General features: G+C 42.7%; 3 protein-coding genes and 1 pseudogene across 3 annotated transcripts; 2 read left to right on the top strand and 2 right to left on the bottom strand.

The window, feature by feature from the left end:
- The first annotated feature begins 207 nt into the window (after positions 1 to 207).
- LOC136462474 (autophagy protein 5-like) lies at positions 208 to 4034 on the top strand. Its single transcript, XM_066461569.1, has 8 exons — positions 208 to 596; positions 1553 to 1677; positions 1815 to 1881; positions 2603 to 2692; positions 2776 to 2863; positions 2974 to 3117; positions 3317 to 3448; positions 3534 to 4034. Exons 1-8 carry the CDS (start codon positions 462 to 464, stop codon positions 3848 to 3850), a joined length of 1098 nt encoding a protein of 365 aa, XP_066317666.1. The 5' UTR covers positions 208 to 461; the 3' UTR covers positions 3851 to 4034.
- Positions 4035 to 4500: 466 nt separating this feature from the next.
- LOC136462473 (UTP--glucose-1-phosphate uridylyltransferase-like) lies at positions 4501 to 9002 on the top strand (annotated as a pseudogene).
- LOC136465007 (peptidyl-prolyl cis-trans isomerase FKBP18, chloroplastic-like) lies at positions 8952 to 10459 on the bottom strand. The gene is made up of 7 exons (XM_066463917.1): positions 10446 to 10459; positions 10115 to 10401; positions 9772 to 9842; positions 9602 to 9688; positions 9357 to 9505; positions 9189 to 9246; positions 8952 to 9090 (listed from the first exon to the last, which is right to left on the bottom strand). The coding sequence occupies exons 1-7, from the start codon at positions 10457 to 10459 to the stop codon at positions 9028 to 9030; spliced, it is 729 nt and encodes a 242-aa protein (XP_066320014.1). The 3' UTR covers positions 8952 to 9027.
- Positions 10460 to 11276: 817 nt separating this feature from the next.
- LOC136462472 (glutamate receptor 3.1-like) lies at positions 11277 to 16601 on the bottom strand. The gene is made up of 7 exons (XM_066461568.1): positions 16476 to 16601; positions 14969 to 15306; positions 13519 to 14867; positions 13161 to 13438; positions 12752 to 12783; positions 12253 to 12659; positions 11277 to 11965 (listed from the first exon to the last, which is right to left on the bottom strand). Exons 2-7 carry the CDS (start codon positions 15231 to 15233, stop codon positions 11516 to 11518), a joined length of 2781 nt encoding a protein of 926 aa, XP_066317665.1. The 5' UTR covers positions 15234 to 15306; positions 16476 to 16601; the 3' UTR covers positions 11277 to 11515.
- Positions 16602 to 18153: the final 1552 nt, after the last annotated feature.

Below are 18153 nucleotides of genomic sequence, written 5' to 3'. Positions count from 1 at the left end.
CGTTACGTATATTTTTCAATGGTTTCATTTTTTTAGATATTTTAATAAGCTTTTCCGATGCATGTTTTAAGTACTTTATCTGTCTTTAGACTTATATTACCAAGTATTATATCTAAATATTTTAAAAGTAGATCGAATGTTCTCTTCACATTCTGTTGGCTTGTCTGGAAGTCTCCTCTCGGCACCAGCTGAGCATCCAAGCCCGCGAGGAGTGCGTGTTGCGCTCCGGACCTCGGCCGGGAACAAAACTCTCCGGCTCTCCCTCCCGTCTCCCTGACTGGTGGGCCAGGCCCAGCGACCGAACCCGACCCAAATTCGCAACCCGGCCGTGCTCGCCTTCCTCTCCTCCGCCCGCCGTCTCTCTCGCCATCCCCGCCCCAAGCCCCCAACCCTCTCGGACTAGGCAAGGGGACCGGCCGCCCAGCGTCGTAGCCGGCGAGATCTGCCCGCCGGCGGTGGCAATGGCTGCCCCACACGACGAGACCGCGGCGTGGTCCGAGGAGGCGGCGCGCCGGGTCTGGGCCGGCGCCGTGCCGCTCCAGGTCCACCTCCACGACGCCGACGTCACCGCACTGCCGCCGCCGCCGCCCTTCCTGGTATGCGTGCGTATGCCCCCCCTTCCCCTACGGAGACCCGCTCCCTCCTCAGCAGCTACCTACCGCCTCCTGCCCTTCGCTTGCAATTTCTGCTGCGAACTCGCTTTGTTCCCAGGATAGGAATTCTCCCTCGTGCTACTCCATTGCCGATTGCTTGCCTCGCTTAACTGTTACGTTAGTTAAGATCACAGCTGCTCAGTTTCTAGGCCACTACAGTAGTGCGCAGTACAGGCCGTTTGTGCTCATCACATCAGAAATTGAGCTGCTGTTGTAGGATTTGCCAATCTTTTGTTTGAACCCATGTACAAGATACCCAACTACGGGTTGTAAAATCCTTGTCTTCACCCACGACTGTGTAATGCAAACCAAGCAAAACTTCATGCCAGCCTTATAATCTTGTCTAGGTTAATTAATATTTTGAAGTTGAATATCAGTGGGTCGTCATGACTCCCGGGTCAATTTCTGGAACCTACTCCTTCCATTTGTGTGAGGAGTTGAATTTAGCTCTACCGATCCCTGCAAAGTTTTATGCAGTGGCCAGTGATAAGGTTTAGTATATAAGGTTGGTGTGCTCCGTCGCTGTTACGATTACAACACAGGAGAATTCGTTGTGTCTGTCGTTAATACCTGTCTGAGCATGATTCCAGTCTGATAATCATGTGTGCACTCTATTTTTTATTTCCTTGGCTTGTTTAGTTGGCATCTTATGTGCCCTCAGATGGTGTATACTAGTGTTTCTATGGAATTCACTGAAAATTCATCTATTTACCCCCTCCTACCCTGAGTACAACAAAAGTGCAAAGCTACTATTCGCCTTTTGTTTCTATGGAAAGGCCTATACTTCCCTTTACAGGACTGTTCTTCGTGTTGAGAAATATTTGGAGTTTTGGCATACGCTGTTAGTCCTCCATAATCTTATCTGTTTCATTTATGTATCTTCTTTTTGTCTTGAACAGACTTTGGGGCCAAGAATTGGGTACTTGCCCTTCTTGATACCTGTTATAAAGGCTCATTTCAGCAGTGCGCTCCCACCTGGTGTTGACACTGTTTGGTTTGAATATAAAGGGCTGCCTTTAAAATGGTAACATATGTTACTTTCTCCATATAGTTTTGATGGTCATTTACTGTTGAGATAAATAATGGAAGCGCATGCTATTGTTCAATATTCTTTAAAGTTGCTGACTGCCTTATTTTATTTGTTTATTTTTGCACTCTTAGGTATGTGCCGATTGGTGTTCTTTTTGACCTTCTATGCGCAGATCCAGAAAGACCATGGAATCTAATAGTAAGGCTGCATTTTTCACTTCTACTTTTATATGTACTTTTATGTACCTGATTGGTTTGTAGTATGTTCTCTGTCATTTGTGGTTTGTTGATGTAATATACATATGCAAAGACGGACTGATATATCTCCTTTCATAAACTATTTACATTATGTTTCATATTTTTGTTAGCTTGAATTATTATTAACTATGTATTTTATACCAACTCTACCCCTGAAGTTTTCTCTGTTTGGACTTTTGACTTAATTTTGGACCATACTCCTACAACTCTAGTTACTAGGTTAGCAATTCAGCTCAGTGAAGGGCCAGTTAGGTCAATCTGAAATAATGGAAACATTTTTTACTGCAAGATATTCACTTTGTATCCCTTGCTTTATAGAAATCATACAGACATCAACGTTTCAAAGATTGCTCACGCAGTTTATATGGTTAGGTCGCTAGGTTAAAAAGAACAGCGTTGGGTGTTTTTTGACACTTTACTTGACTGGGCAAAAAAAAAAAGGGCAGACCCAGTGCCGGAGGCTCCCACATGAGTGGGGTCTGGGGGCAATATGGAAAAAACAAACTTAAGGATTTTTTTAATGCATGGCAGTTTTCAGTTGGAGTCTGGAATTATGAGATAAAATTTCTGCATTAGCTTGATGTTTCTGGTACCACATGTTCGTTTCTCTTGTTCAGTTCTTATATAGTTGTATATAAACTCAACTTATGTATCAACTATAGGTCCATTTTAGGGGATATCCCTCAGAAATCTTGTCACCATGCGAGGGTGAAGATAGCGTGAAGTGGAGCTACATGAATTCCCTGAAAGAGGTTTGTTTTGAGAACCAAAATTACCACCAAGTCCCATCACAAAGGAGACGGTAGTAATTTTGGTTTTTTTCCCCTCTCTTCAGGCCACCTTCATCATTACTGGGAACAGTAAGAGTGTGATGAATATGTCACATGCTGATCAAGTCGCTCTGTGGGAATCTGTAATGAAAGGTACCCTCTAGAAACATCATCTCACTTTGGCAAACATATCTCTGGCTGGTGAAATGTTCTGAAATGCATTTCCAGCACATTTTAACCATTATTGTGTTATTTGTTATTAGGTAATGTAGATGGGTATAAAAATATCTCCACCAGGCTTAAGCTTGGACCATTCGAAGATGATGGGTTAGTACGAACAGCCTCCGCGGAGCGGCAACGTCAACAAAATTCTGATGAACCTGAATCTCCTGGATCTAGCAAACCGTGTATGCTCTTTTGCTCTGGGACTTTTATATTGTCATTCATGTTAAACATTCACGTGGTTACAAGAATTTAATACGATAATCTGGATTTTTTTTTCATAGTTTCATTCAATACACTTTCCAAGTTATATAACATTAAGTGATGCCATGTTATGGTATGCCCACATACCTTGCTGGCTCTGATCAATTAATCTATGGTTAGGCAGGGTCCCTGTTCGATTATATGTACGCAATGTTCAAGAAGACCTTGAGTATATAGAAGATGCAGTACCTGTTAGTGACTGGGAAGGTGTGTCCTACATAAATCGGCCATTTGAGATTCGCAAGGTTGAAGGTATGTGGTGCCACAGAACTTTTATGTTTTTGTATGGCTAAGCTAGTTGTTTCCCTTAACACATGTAGTTCACTCTACGTTGCAGGTAGAAGCTACATTACCCTGGACCATGCATTGCAAACATTGCTTCCAGAGTTCTTCAGCTCAAAGCCTGCGGGGGCACTGGACTCAGCTGCAGACAGTTTAGATACCACCAACTCTTCAAGAAGTTCTCAGGAGGCAGAACAAGCCCTGGCAAGTCCACGAGAGGCGGGTGCTGCCAAGAAAGCGAGGGTGAAGCTGGTTAGGGTGCAAGGCATCGAGCTGGACATGGACATCCCGTTCCTTTGGGTCGCCAGTAACCTGAAGAACCCTGAATACTACCTCCACATATGTGTATACGTCGGCACTAGAAAACAATAGGCTAAGAGTAGATGGAAAAAATGTTAGATACTACGTGTATTAGTGTGTGCCAGAAATCATTGGCTTTGTTCTTTGGTTATTACATGTGTTATCCTTTGTATATACAGATACAGATGCTGAAATTGTAACTCTGTTGGATGCACGGTGGAAGGATGAATTGGATGGTGAACCATTTTTTTGTGTGTTTCCGACCGACATTGCAAATGGTATATCCTGCCTGGAGCAGAATCGTGGTAGGATATTGTTGCATATATATGCAATTTGGCATCATGATGTCTGAGTGCACCAAACACGAGTTCTGAACCTGATGATTCTGAATTTCTGATGGTCGCTGTGGCTCACATGTCTTGGTGAATGCCATCTCTTCCAGATCTATAACACTGATAAAATATATTGAACAAGCTAGCATCGCAGATCAAATTCGTGGAGAAAGCTAAACCAAGGTAAATTCCAGCTACATTTCCCCCCCTACTAAGATAACATTCCATCTATATTAAGATAAACAATAAGGAGAAAAAAATAAATAAAATAAAATAAAAATAGCGCTTCCTCCGCGGGTAACGGGCTGTCTCTTGCGACGGCCCCTTTTTTTTGGGTGGTTCATCATCCCGCCATCGATCTGCCTTATAACAACCGACACCTCCTCTCCTTCCTCCGATCTCCCCGTCTCCCTCCTCTCTCCCAGATCCATCTCCCGGCGTCAGACGCGCATCTCGCAGTTGCAGTAATGGCGGACGAGAAGCTTGCCAAGCTGCGCGAAGCCACCGCCGGCCTCACGCAGATCAGGTCTGCTGCACTCTTTCGCTCTCAGATCACGTACTTATGGCCCCATGAGCGAGATCGCAATTCTTTCTTCTCTGGCCTCTACCTTCCTGATGCTCTGTCTTGGTGACACTGACTGGTTGGTTGGTTTCTTGGCGGTGTCTGCAGCGATAATGAGAAGTCCGGCTTCCTCAGCCTCGTCGGCCGCTACCTCAGGTAAGTGCCATCAGCTCATGATGAAGAATTGCTCGGACCAGAAATGTCGATCGATCTGACAGTGTCTCATCGTGCCGGCGAACTTGAAGCGGCGACGAGGAGCTTATCGAGTGGGCCAAGATCCACACGCCCACCGACGAGGTGGTGCTGCCGTACGACACCCTGGAATCCCCGCCTGAAGGTACGCCTACTCTTCTGCTGCGTAATCCTGACTCTGATGCACGGGAATGTGAATGCCAAGGCTGATTTGCCCTGCAATAAATAAATGCAGACATTGAGGCAACCAAGAAACTGCTCGACAAGCTCGCCGTGCTCAAGCTCAACGGCGGCCTGGGGACGACCATGGGATGCACCGGACCCAAGTAAGCCGTGCCCAGATCTATCGGATCGAGTTCAGGAATGCCCTGTAAAGTCTGCTTTCGGTTTAGTTTCAATTCAATGCCTGAATCAAGCTCTAGCCTTTTGCTTCCATATATATATGCGGCTGCTGGTATCGTATCTGAATATGAGCATCATGTTCATAGAGCTCTCAACAATGCTGTCTGGAACTAATGTTAATTGTATGTAGATCCGTCATCGAAGTGCGCAGCGGATTTACTTTCCTCGACCTGATTGTCATCCAGATCGAGGTGGGTTAACTTAGAACATCACGACTGACTAATGCAGCGTTGTTCCTGCAAACTTCAGAACACTCTCGATCTTCTTTCTATCTTGTATGTATGGTGACGCTTGGTGGCATCATTTCTTTTACAGTCACTCAACAAGAAGTACGGCAGCAATGTGCCGCTGCTTCCGATGAACTCCTTCAACACCCGTGAGGACACCTTGAAAGTAAATTTTCTCTTCATCACGAGTTCTTCCTCTTCCTATTGGGGACCCAAAGCTAACGGTTATGCTCGTCCTGCAGATTGTTGAGAAATACGCGAATTCAAGCATTGAAATCCACACATTCAACCAGGTACGCTAGGCAGAACTTTTGTAGGTGTTGGTCACTTGCTTTTTTTTTTTACCTTAGCTTACCAATTTGACTCTGAAAATATGCTAATCTGGCAATAAAACAATTTGTATCATTACAGAGCCAGTACCCTCGTGTGGTAGCTGACGAGTTCTTGCCATGACCATCCAAGGGAAAGACCGACAAGGATGGCTGGTAAGCCATCGCTATATGTAGCTCAACGAGAACATTCACGGCATGAACACTAACATTAGTACCAACTTTCAACACCTTTTGCCTTATATAAATTTTCAGGTACCCTCCTGGCCATGGTGATATCTTCCCATCACTGATGAACAGTGGAAAGCTCGATTTACTACTCTCACAGGTCTGCATCAATCTGGATATACCCTTAGCTCCCATTGTTGTTGATCCAGAGTTTTCTTGCATTAACATAATAACATTCTTTTCTTTGTTGAACCTGTTGCAGGGAAAAGAGTGTGTTCATTGCAAACTCGGATAACATGGGTGCTATTGTTGACATGAGTATCCTTATGTAAATAGCATTACCATTTACTTTTGCAAGTTTTCTGGTTAATAAAGAGCATGCTACTTTGCAATGTACTTAACTGTTGAATAGAGATACTGAACCATTTGATCCACAAGCAGAATGAATATTGCATGGAGGTATGTAACTATCTGATAAAGCAAGATTACTTGGAGTTGGACAGTTGGCTGATAAGTAAGTTCTTCAACCTCTTTTCAGTCACCCCGAAAACTTTGGCTGATGTAAAAGGTGGCACACTGATCTCATACGAAGGAAGAGTTCAGGTTGTTTCCTTGTGCTACCGGAGCAATGAATTTGTCTTTCTATGCTATCCAGTTTGCAATGTCATTTGATGCATTATTACTTGTTCCTATCTTAATTGAAAGGCAGAGCTCCTGCCATTACATTAAAAAATGTATTATTATTTGGAAAGTGTTTATGCAGCCGTTCAGGCCTTAAATTTTTTTTCATTAACGCCTGATTACTGTTTAAATGACAATAACCTTCTCTCTATGTGCAGCTTCTGGAGATTGCACTAGTACCTGATGCACATGTAAGTTCTAAGATAGCACTGCATATGCATTGATAATAAGTATCACAGCTAAGTAATTGTATGATTTTTTTCTGAGATCATTGCCAAAATTTTCTAAACATAGGTGAATGAGTTCAAATCAATTGAGAAATTCAAGATATTCACCACCAACAATCTGTAAGGATCATATTTTTAATTTCATATCTTCTAAACAAACTTGCTCATGTTACCTAATGCTACTACTGGTTTGGCAGGTGGGTGAACTTGAAGGCCATCAAACGCCTTGTTGAAGCTGATGCACTCAAGATGGAGATCATTCCGAATCCTAAGGTACGAGTGAACGTTGGGAAACCCTTTTTCCATCTGAGCCACTTCATGAACTTAATAACTGGTGTGAATTTTAATAGAAAAATATAGTTATAATGGATAACATATAATTTCAGGAAGTCGATGGTGTGAAAGTTCTTCAGCTGGAAACAGCAGCTGGTGCAGCAATTAGAGTACTGCCAAAGTACTATGTACATCACCATGCTTTTATATGACTATATATAAATATAATAACAATATTTTATTGGACCAGTTCTTTGACCACGCCATTGGTATCAACGTTCCAAGGTCCCGGTTCCTACCAGTTAAGGCAACATCAGATTTACAGCTAGTACAGGTTTGTATGCTATGCTGAATAAAATTGAGTATGTAATGCGCTCTCTAGCTGTCTAAATGAAAACCTTTATTTTTGCTTTGTAGTCTGATCTATATACCTTGGTTGACGGCTTTGTTACACGTAATTCAGCTAGAACAAATCCATCAAATCCCTCAATTGAACTTGGTCCTGAGTTCAAGAAGGTCAGACTCTAGCATTTAATTCATAATATTCCTAAGTTGCAGAACACCTTCCTAGTTCAGATAAGTTTCATGTATTTATTCGAAGACCACATGTATCATGCTAAAAAGTTGCAGAAAACTTTATGGGGACAATTTGCAGCTCCTTTTCCCATGTTGTTTGTTATGACTCCTTTACGAAGACACATAGAGTAATGACACTTCTTCTCTGTAACTTTTAGGGGAAAGTGACCATCACAGCAAAACCTGGCGTCAAGCTAGAAATCCCAGATGGAGCAGTGATTGAGAACAAGGTATTTTTTCTCAAGAGTCACTACTGTTGATGTCTCAAGAATTTTGCAGTTTTAAAGCAAACAGATATCAGTTTTGTTCCATTTGATGTTTGACACATTTATGTTATCTTCAGGATAATTTTGAAAAGGAAAAAGGACAACTATGAAGGGCGGGCCTGGTGCAAGCGGTAGAGTCTTACCGCCTGTGATCGGAAGGTCCCGGGTTCGAGTCGCGGTTTTCTCGCATTGCACAGGTAAGGGTAAGGCTTGCCACTGACACCCTTCCCCAGACCCCGCACAGAGCGGGAGCTCTCTGCACTGGGTACGCCCCTTTAAAAAGGACAACTATAACTGTTACATGCTCACTCTAGTTAGAACTCCTAGACAAGTCATTAAATTTTAGCATTCCTCTTCTGGATAGCAAAAGGAATGCAAGGACAAATTTTGAAAAGGAAAGAGAACAATACTAGAACTATTACCTGCTCACACTAATTAGAACTCCTAGACAATATAAGGTTATCATAACTTGATGAGGAAGCAAGTTGATAGCACAGTTGATGTTTCTAACAACAGGGTATTTATTCTTTTATTCAGGATATCAATGGCCCTGAGGACCTTTAGATGAGAATCAGCAAGAAAGCTCACTTCACCAAGTGGCAGATCATTTTTTGCGTTTTTTTCCTGTATATTCAGACATGCTCCATTACACTACGGAGAATATTCATTGCCCAGTTTTGTTTCAATATAATCAATAAATTTTACATGTATTTTACTTTGAGGGAAATATTTTATACACTTTAGTTCTCCTTATTGTCTAAAAAGAAACTTCTGTCTTGAACAAAAAAAAAAAATCCTGTCCCAGCAACTACCATCCCAGCATGCATCTAATCATAGGTTATTACAATTGCATATCTAATCAGCATGGACCTCAAATGTCAGTAAATTATGTAATCCATTCCTCTGAAATTTGGCACACTCCATAAGTACCTCAGTGCTCCCTGTCCACTGCAAATAGAATGCAAATAGAAAAGGTCATCCTATCCACTGCAAATAGAATGCAAATAGAAAAGGTCATTTTTCGGCAGGAGAAATGACTTTCAGTAGCTCTATATCCAGTTCAAAGGGGGCATCAGGCTGCAAAGAAGCATGGAATCAAACAAAACAACTTCAGTACATGAATGTGCTAATCAATCTGCTTGACCAATGAAATTTTAATAAATCAAAACATGTACCGGTATCTCACTCATTCCCCTTTTCCCATATCCCAGCTCTGGAGGGACAATTACTCTCCTCTGCATGACCAACAGCATATATATACATAACAGAGATGAAGTTAGTAATATACTAGAGGCGGAAAGGCTGAATTATTTGCCTTGACTTGTGCTAGTAGTCCTCCATACCTTTCCCCTACTTTCATCCCCTCAGTTATCGTGTACATGGCAGCTGGAGGCTTTGGTGCCGCTTGCGCTGAGTATAGCCCATTGGCATTGTCTGCAAAGTCCCGTTTTCGTTCTTTCCCAGGCAGCGACCCAACAGTGAACTCATAAGGCTACTAGAAGAAGACACACGAATATCTTAATTCTCATTGTTCTAAAGCAGGGATATCAGAATTTACACAAGAATCAGGTGCAGTTTGCCACATCACCTGGGCGATACTCCGGTTCCCTGCTAGGAGCTTCGATTCACGGCTTGACACTGCGGTGATGCCACGGTATATGCAGTCGAAATGAACCTTTAAGAGTTGAGAAGCATTACTTTCAGTTAAGAAGGAACTGCAATGGGCATTGGAAGCGTGAGGAGGAAGTGATACGTTACCTGCACAGTTGAGCCCTTTTCAGCAATTGGCCCCTTCCCTTCAATAAGATCATAGTACTTCAGACCATCAGCTGCTCCCAAAATGTTATCAGATCAGATTACTCGGAGAAACTCAAAATGGAATTTCAATCAATCAACAGTGAATATTCAAGAAGGTTATTGTGTTGCAGACATAAACAAGTTAGAACCAACAGCATTTGCAGTAAAAAGATCTTAATCTTAGCAGCAAAAGGCTGTAATTAGCTGAGATTCAGTCGCAAATAAAGGTGCCAGCTTTAGCAAGAAACTGAGCGCAGATACAGAAACCAGCAGCGCCAGGAAGCAGGCAGGCACACCGACGTACGTGCAGTGGCGTAGTCCTCCGGCGGCACTACAATGCGTCCCCTCCTCGCGGCGAGTGACGGCGGTGGCGGCGCGACGGACGTCAAGAATCTGGCGGAGAGGAGCTGCACGGCCGCTCGCCGCCGGGAGAAGGCGCCGGGGAGGCAGCCGAGGGCGAAGGTCTCCCTCAAAGGATGAGACGGGGCAGACGAGGGGAGCGCGCGGCGGTGGAAGGTTCTAGAAGGCAGGGCAGAGGAACCAATGGGAGAGTTGAGTGGAGGGTCCGAAATGGCGCGCCCACAACGTCCGCTTCATCATCATATCCATAAAGAAAGCACAGGTGGAAAGGGTACCAGGAATATCCCATTTCCCCCTTTTGTCTGAAACCAACTATTGTCGTCATTTTTTCTATATTATTTTCATTATGCCATCAATTTTCAGTTTTCATTTCTTCATTTTCCAGGGCGTGCTGGACAGCTGGAGTAGCCCCAAAATTCCAATGTCTGATGGTTGTTTAGTGACTTGGAGAGTGTGTTTGTGTGCGTGTTTAAAAAAATTGAAACCTTTGCAATCAATCTCTTGGGTTTGAAATACGAACAAATGAACAACTTGGATTGTACTGTCTGTCCACAAAAAAATGCAACTCTAGCACAACGCTAACCACTACTAAGTATCTTAAGTTTGACCAACTTATATACTATATATAAAAGCATTAATACTTTATGATACCAAACAAGTATTGTTACATTTGACGTGAGATATACTTTTATACGTACTTATGTGGTGTCATAGCCATTAATATTTTTATCTATATATTTGGTTCAACTTTAGCAACTTTAACCAATAATGCATCTAGAATTGCTTTCTTTTCTAGACAGGGGTATTACCTTGTGAAATCAATGTGTTCGAGAAAAAAAAACTTGTACAATCAATTCATGGTGGCCAGAAGATACATCGAAAGCATGATGAGAGAAATCTGAAAAGGGCGTACACAGTGCAGAGAGCTCCTGCTCTGTGCGGGGTCTGGAGAAGGGTGTCAGTGGTAAGCCTTACCCTCGCCTGTGCAATGCGAGGAGACCGCGACTCGAACCTGGGACCTTTTGGTCACAGGCGGTAAGACTCTACCGCTTGCACCAAGCTCGCCCTTCATGAGAGAAATCTGAAAGAACAAATAAAATGAAACAAACATAGATTCCATTCATAACACCATCATCATTCGTGAACAAGAGTTGACTCTATACAATTTTACAGTTTTGCCAAACTCAAGGACGACTTGTTATCCACTTATCCTTGGGCGGTTGGGGTGCTAAAAACCGACAAATGCAATCCGCTACACAGCCTTTGGCTCTAATTTCCTATATATAAGGACACATAGATTGGCCCAAAGATGATGTATCCCAGGTCAAAAACGTATACACAAGCACTAGCTTTCTATATCAATATCAGTACCAGGACGGTTACTCATTGGCGTTGTTGGCATTGAACTTCTAGAGAGGCTCATGGTCCGCTTTTTCTTTGGTGGCGGCTGCCTGTCATCGACGAATGAAATGAATTTTCTGAGGCTGCGCTTCGATGTCGATGACCCTGCATCCACGGAGATTGCTGATCCCGGCTGTTCATGTCTCAGGTACTGGCGTAGCGTGATGCCAAAGTAAATGAGCAGGGCGAGGACACATGCTGCGCCACAAATGAGGAAGAGGCCCATGAAGCTCTCAAGGCGGAGCTGGTTCGAGTCCACAAACTCAGTGTTGTCAGTTGAGCAATCGCCTGTCTTGAGCCACTTGTCATGGATCCGCTGTAGTTCCCCATTCTCCGACAGTGTTAGGATTGCGGTGGACAGGTCTACTTGCAGAGGGGAATCCCTTGGATATGCCTGATAGAGTGAGTTCTGTAAGAGCTATGTTTGAAATAATGAAACAAGGTTGCTACGCTCTGGATATTAGACTTCTGAAACACTAATCTTAGAGAATGTGCTCTTTTTCTTAAGAAAAACTGATCTTAGAGTGTACCATCAGCTATGTAAACAGTAGATGGAACGCTTGTAGTTAATGCTGTAACTCCAGTTTGATAATCTTGAAGGCATTATGAGATGTGTTTTAGTTTATATTTCTAGACTAGACTAGAATATATTTCAAGACAACTTAAGTTCAATGCACTTACAAAGCCCCATCCTGTACTGGTGAAATCTGAGCCAGCAACAGCAATCTTGCAGTAAGTTGACAAAAACAGCTCAACATAGGGGCGCTCATCAACAATGGCCATAACACCTCCTTTCTTAGGGCCTAACTTGAGGTTTTCAGCGTATTCTTCAGGAGAACCAAGAGCTTTTAACCTCGACCGTGAGATGTTCAGTTCCTTGACCATGTATTCTTCGGCAAAAGAACCAACTTGGAAACCAATAGGATAATCACTATCTTTCAGGTCATCAATTCCTCTTATAGAAGTATCAAGTTGTTGCACGGTTAGGATGGAAGTGAGACTTGCAGTATAGCTTGATTGAATGATCAATACAACAAATAGCCATATGATCAGAACACCACGTCCTAAAGTACTCATAGTGTTTTCTCCTGGTAATAAAAAAATTAAGGGTAGAGGTGCCACATCAGTACAGAGGGTCAGTTACACTAAAGGACATAACAGGAAAGGCTAGTTTACTCACTATGTGCAAAAAATAGAGTCGAAAAGCTGAACCTGCAGAGAATAAGACACATCATAAGCATTAATTTCAGAGGAAAGAATCAAGCCATCAGACAGGCATTTAATAATACGTGTGCAGAAGTACTTTGACAGGCAAAACTAGAAAATAGAGGATAATATACCATATTATCACGTGAAATAGATTATGAGTGCAGACATCTTTTCTTTAACCAATCTAAAATTACAAGATTTAAATTCCTTGTTCATTCCTAGATGTTCCATTTGGACAAAATGTCAATGTTGAAAAACACAGTTTAAGGCTGCCAATAATGTGGAACATGTTGCATGGGAACAAATGGAAAAAATAACATTTGTAAGTGAAAACAAGATGTATGTATAGTGAGTGCAAAAGATGCCATCCAGATCCTTACCAAACAATAGTTATTATTTGTTGCCGCGGCGAGCCACGAAATTCATCATTTATTCGATGCTCAAGAATCCAAATAACCACACCCACAACAAGAAAAGACAATCCTGTAACAAACCACATCCCCAATGTAAATGGCTGTAAGAATGCCCAAGAACTTGTTATATGTTTTTTGATTGGAGCCAAGATAACCAGGCCTGACTCAATAAAGGGCTGGGTGAAATCAATAGCTTTAGTTCGGCTCATTGTAATTACAATATCCCCTACTGCTGCATCAAAACCCTGCAGGATAAAGTAACTCTGATCACTATTATACATGCTGAAATGTGGAGGAGGGAAAAAAATTGCATGTCCATACTTACATTGTCCACTACCATCTGTACAAGTTCGTCATAATTAGGATTTTTAGTACCATTGCCGAAAGGTATAAACCTGTATGTAACTGGATAAGGAAGCAATGACAATGCTTGAGTGAAGACATCGATGCAATAGCCCTTCATTGACCCAGTAGCATTATCTTCGCTAACAAACTCTTTAAAGCTAAATCTGTTAGGGACGCCAATTTTCAACTCCTTGGCATTGGAAGGAAAGGCCCAGCCTCGAGGCTTCTGTGCAGTCTGTCCAGGCCAAATGACATCATAGAGTTGTTGATTGGCAAGCGAAGTATTAGGTGGCTTTGAATATAGGTCCTCTGGAAGTACAGTCGATAGCAATCTTGTATAGTTTGACCAAAAACCAATGGTCCGCATGCCATTCCCAATAATGCTTATGATATCATAGGCAGGATGAATGAGTTCAAACTGAGCATTAAACTGCACTTGGCCAGACACCCCAGTGAAGTTCACATTTCTAATCTTATCCAGTAATTTGTTTCCCATGTCAAAAATACTCATGGCTTCAAGGTGAAGAGCTCCCCCAGTTTCGTCACGCAACCTTGAGTCATTTGTAAAGGAAATCCTCCCACCATCATCAAAGAAGGCATCCAAAGCCCGAGCTACAGTCCACACACTATCATAAACATAAAAACCATAAGCACTGATGCGAAGATCACTGTGGTTGTATTTCTTGCTTAAGCTGCTCCACCTGGACACCAGATTACTCTTCATCTTTGACTTTGGGGTGTGTGGACGTACAGTCAGAACACCTTGCATGCCATTTATAGTTTCAGCAGGGACCAATGAATTAGCATCAAGATAAGCAGAAAGCCAATCAGTTGCAATCCATACATAGCCGTTGCCCATCATGTTTAGTGAATTAGCAATTGACAAAAGCTTGAGTCCGGGTTCCGAACCAGTATGGAGGATAATAACACGAGACTCCATATTACTAACAGTAACCAATAGATTTAGAAGCTCACTTTTTTTAGCATTGGAACGGAACCCGGCCTTGTATGAAATTTTGCAGCGCCTTGCAGTAAGTTCATCATCCAAAGCAGCAATGCCGTTTCGACCATAATCATCATCAACGTATATGGCAGTCACTATCTTCCATTGGTAGTAATCAATAACTGCCGCCACAGCTGCCATTTGGTAGAGATCGCTGGGCATAGTTCGCATGAAGTACGGGAACTGGATTGATGATAGAGTTGCATCCGATGCAAAGGACATCAAAGGAACTTGAAGCTCATTTGCGACATATGAAATGATATGTGCAATAGGAGAGCATTGTGGCCCAATGATTGCAATAACATCAGTCTCCATGAACTGCAAAGCTGAAGAAAGGAATACTGTATCATAATCACAAGTCTAGAATGGAAGCACGGAGTATTGAACAGTGAAATAAAAAAGGGAATCGGTATTAAAGATGGTCTACCTTGAACCATGCCAAGGAAACCGTCATCACAATTTGTATCTCTCGTGTCAACTCGTAACGTTGTTCCATTTAGAACTGTTGGATCTGAGTTGATATCATCCACTGCTGCATGGATGGCAACATCTGAAACACCTCCAGTGGTGGAGTTCAACCGAAGAATAGACCCAATACTCACAACTGAAGGCCTTGCAGCTAAGCTTTTGTGGATCCCATCAGGGACGAGAAACAGGGAGAGAACCAACAACATGAGAAAAGCTATCTTCATATTGGCCCAAATGTTTCAGAGGCTACTTTGAACTTATGAAGAAGTTGGCAAATTATCAATGAGTGTGTGAACCCTATCGAAAGAGAAACATGGAGCCACCTTATTAGGATGAACATATATAGAAATGTGCACAAGAATAAATATATAGGGTGTTTACTTGTAAATTGAAAGGAAAACAATAAGAAAGAAGGAGGTGAACAAATATAGACAGCAAGAAGCAAATATAGGAATAAGATGAATATATGGACTGAACGTTTCAAAGAAAAACAACTAGGTGATTACACTAGACAAACCATGAATGGAAAAAAACAATCATTTCAAATATGGTACAAAATGTTTTGGTAGGCGCCAATAATGATATCCACTTTCCACATTTCCAGAAGGAAGAGAAAGAGAAACCACAAAATGTAATCCCAGCATTGATCAACCCTCACCACATGAAGCTTAAATGGATCATGGATTCTCCTGGCAATCATCATCCAGAACCTAACTTTGCTCATATCGCCCTATCCCACCCATAACCCAGATGCAATGCGTGGTCCATTAGTGAACAGCGACAGATAAAAGAGGTTGCTGTCTTACTCAATCCACATATTCCATTTGGCACACCCTTTCGCTATGAACGAAAAGAACAAAAGCTGGATATTTCATACCTTGGCACTGTGCTATGTGCAAGGCATAAGAACCAATCAAGGTATCGATTCTATTCCTTGTGTCGATCAGACAACAAGAAGAAAAAAAAGCACGCATTCCACACTACTATAATGATGAGGTTGGGTATTGCCAAGCACGCTTGCCACGAGGAGGTACGCTTCCATACAACTAGTACAGTACGTTCCAACAAACTCTCAGGGAGGGGGGGCTTCCTGGAAAAGTGCAGCAATGCCTAGATTGTGAAGCAATCAGCCCCTCCATGCGGTTCGTGCTCGTTTTAGCAAGTGACGATCAGCAGGACGGACCTAATCGCAGATCTTCTGGCGAATTCCTCGCTCCAATCAAACCCCGACAGCCTCAGGTACTAACAAATGTTACTACTAGGAGAAGTACTAGCGACCGGGAGAGGGATGTGCAGGAACTAGTCCCAAGAAGACAACTTTTGCTCCGAATCACTACTAAGAGCCCAGGAAACGGCAGCCATTGACAGGTGGAGACACGGGGATTTGCTCGGCTCCAGGAACAAAAATGTTGAAGATGTCTCTGTGCTAGTTCTGGGGCGGGAACAGCATGAGGAGGGAGACTTACGGGATGGCGTTGGTGCTCTTGCTCCCCAGAAAGAGGAAATCTTGGTCGTCTCCGGGGAAGCGTGCCGCGGCTTGACTTCTTGTCAAGACCCCAGGAGGCGGCGGCGGCGGCGGCCTTCCCTGAAGCTGGTTACTTTATTTTGGAGGCGAGGAGGAGCTGGGAGTATATAGCAAGAGGAGGGAGACCGAGATCGGAGAGTGGCAGCAGGTGGACCCCCACACGGCGGACAAGGGCAATGATACCAGCACGCGGTGTACCACGTCAGCCGTGAGCCTATATCATTAAACGAGAGTCTATCTACTGCTCTGCACTTGCGGATTAGTAGGTGTGATTTGAACCTTTATTCATCCACCGCAACAAGCTCTATGTTGACTTGGGTTAAGTGAGGACTTATTTTGACTAAATTATATATTGTATAGGTAGTTGGGTTTGTCTTGACTCTTGAGTTAAACTATATTCTTTGCCCCCTCTTAAAACGTGAGACTTTTTTTTTTCCATACGTTTTGCCCCCTTTTATTAGCGCCGTGCGGCCGGCGTACGTGTCACAACCGCAGTGGTGGATGCATGGTGACGAATCCGGCCGGCCCCACCGACACTCTTCGTCTGTTTCATCGCAATGCAAACAATTTGAGGCAGACAGGGGCAAGGCATCTTTAGGCAACCTCTACCTAAGCAAACAGCACATAGCCTAGCCTACTAACAAGCCTAGTGGTCACAGTCACAGACATTTCACCATGGTCCGTACATCATCATTATATCCATTGCTGCCGGTGCCTGCAACCTTGAGCCTTGGAGTGTATGATTGGGCAAAGAAAGGAATAGATAGATTTTAGTTTTCTCTGTTTTTTTTTTCCTTCCATAGGTAGGGCCCTTTTGGAACATATGATTTATATATCAAGGAATTTTGTAGGTTTGTAAACCTATAGCATTTTTTTTTTCTTTGTGACCCATTGGGACAAAGGACCAGTCATCTTGAAATCCTATATAAAATTCTTATGGAATGGCTCAATCTATAGGGAAATTTGAAGAAAATTTAACAGGAGGTCCGACCTCTTGGAAACATCCTTTTATGTCTTTTCTGTTGTAATTCATGTGTTTCGTCTATGTTGTACCATATCCAAATGCTCCATTAGAAACTTTTCTATCGTAGAGAAAGACTATCTAACAAGTACGTGTGCAAGGTGTGATACATGTATGTTTCAGAGAGAGACAGGCACAAGGTTAAGCCCTTGTTTAGTTCGCGAAATTTGGATTTTGGGGCTACTGTAGCACCTTCGTTTTTATTTGGCAAATAGTGTCCAAACATTGACTAATTAGGCTTAAAACGTTCGTCTCGCAATTTCCCACCAAACTGTGCAATTAGTTTTTCTTTTCGTCTACATTTAATGCTCCATGCACGGGCCGCAAACATTCGATGTGACAGGTACTGTAGCAACTTTTTGGATTTTGGGGTGGAACTAAACAAGAGCTAACAAGACAAATACTAGGAGATGAGAGTAATGACGAAGGCGACAGCATGCGTGTAGGGGACAGCTTCCTCCGAATAATCATCTGCCAGTACTTGCTGAAGAAGCCACTGGATCATCTATCCATCCATCGATCTCAGTAAAGTTTTATTTTTTTTTAAAAAACAATAGTTTTATTTAGCAAGTGACCCAAGTCAATTGTGAAGTCATGC

Source organism: Miscanthus floridulus, chromosome 7 (genome assembly GCF_019320115.1).
Source record: "Miscanthus floridulus cultivar M001 chromosome 7, ASM1932011v1, whole genome shotgun sequence".
NCBI lineage: Eukaryota > Viridiplantae > Streptophyta > Magnoliopsida > Poales > Poaceae > Miscanthus > Miscanthus floridulus.
This window is presented reverse-complemented; position numbering and strand designations above follow the sequence as displayed.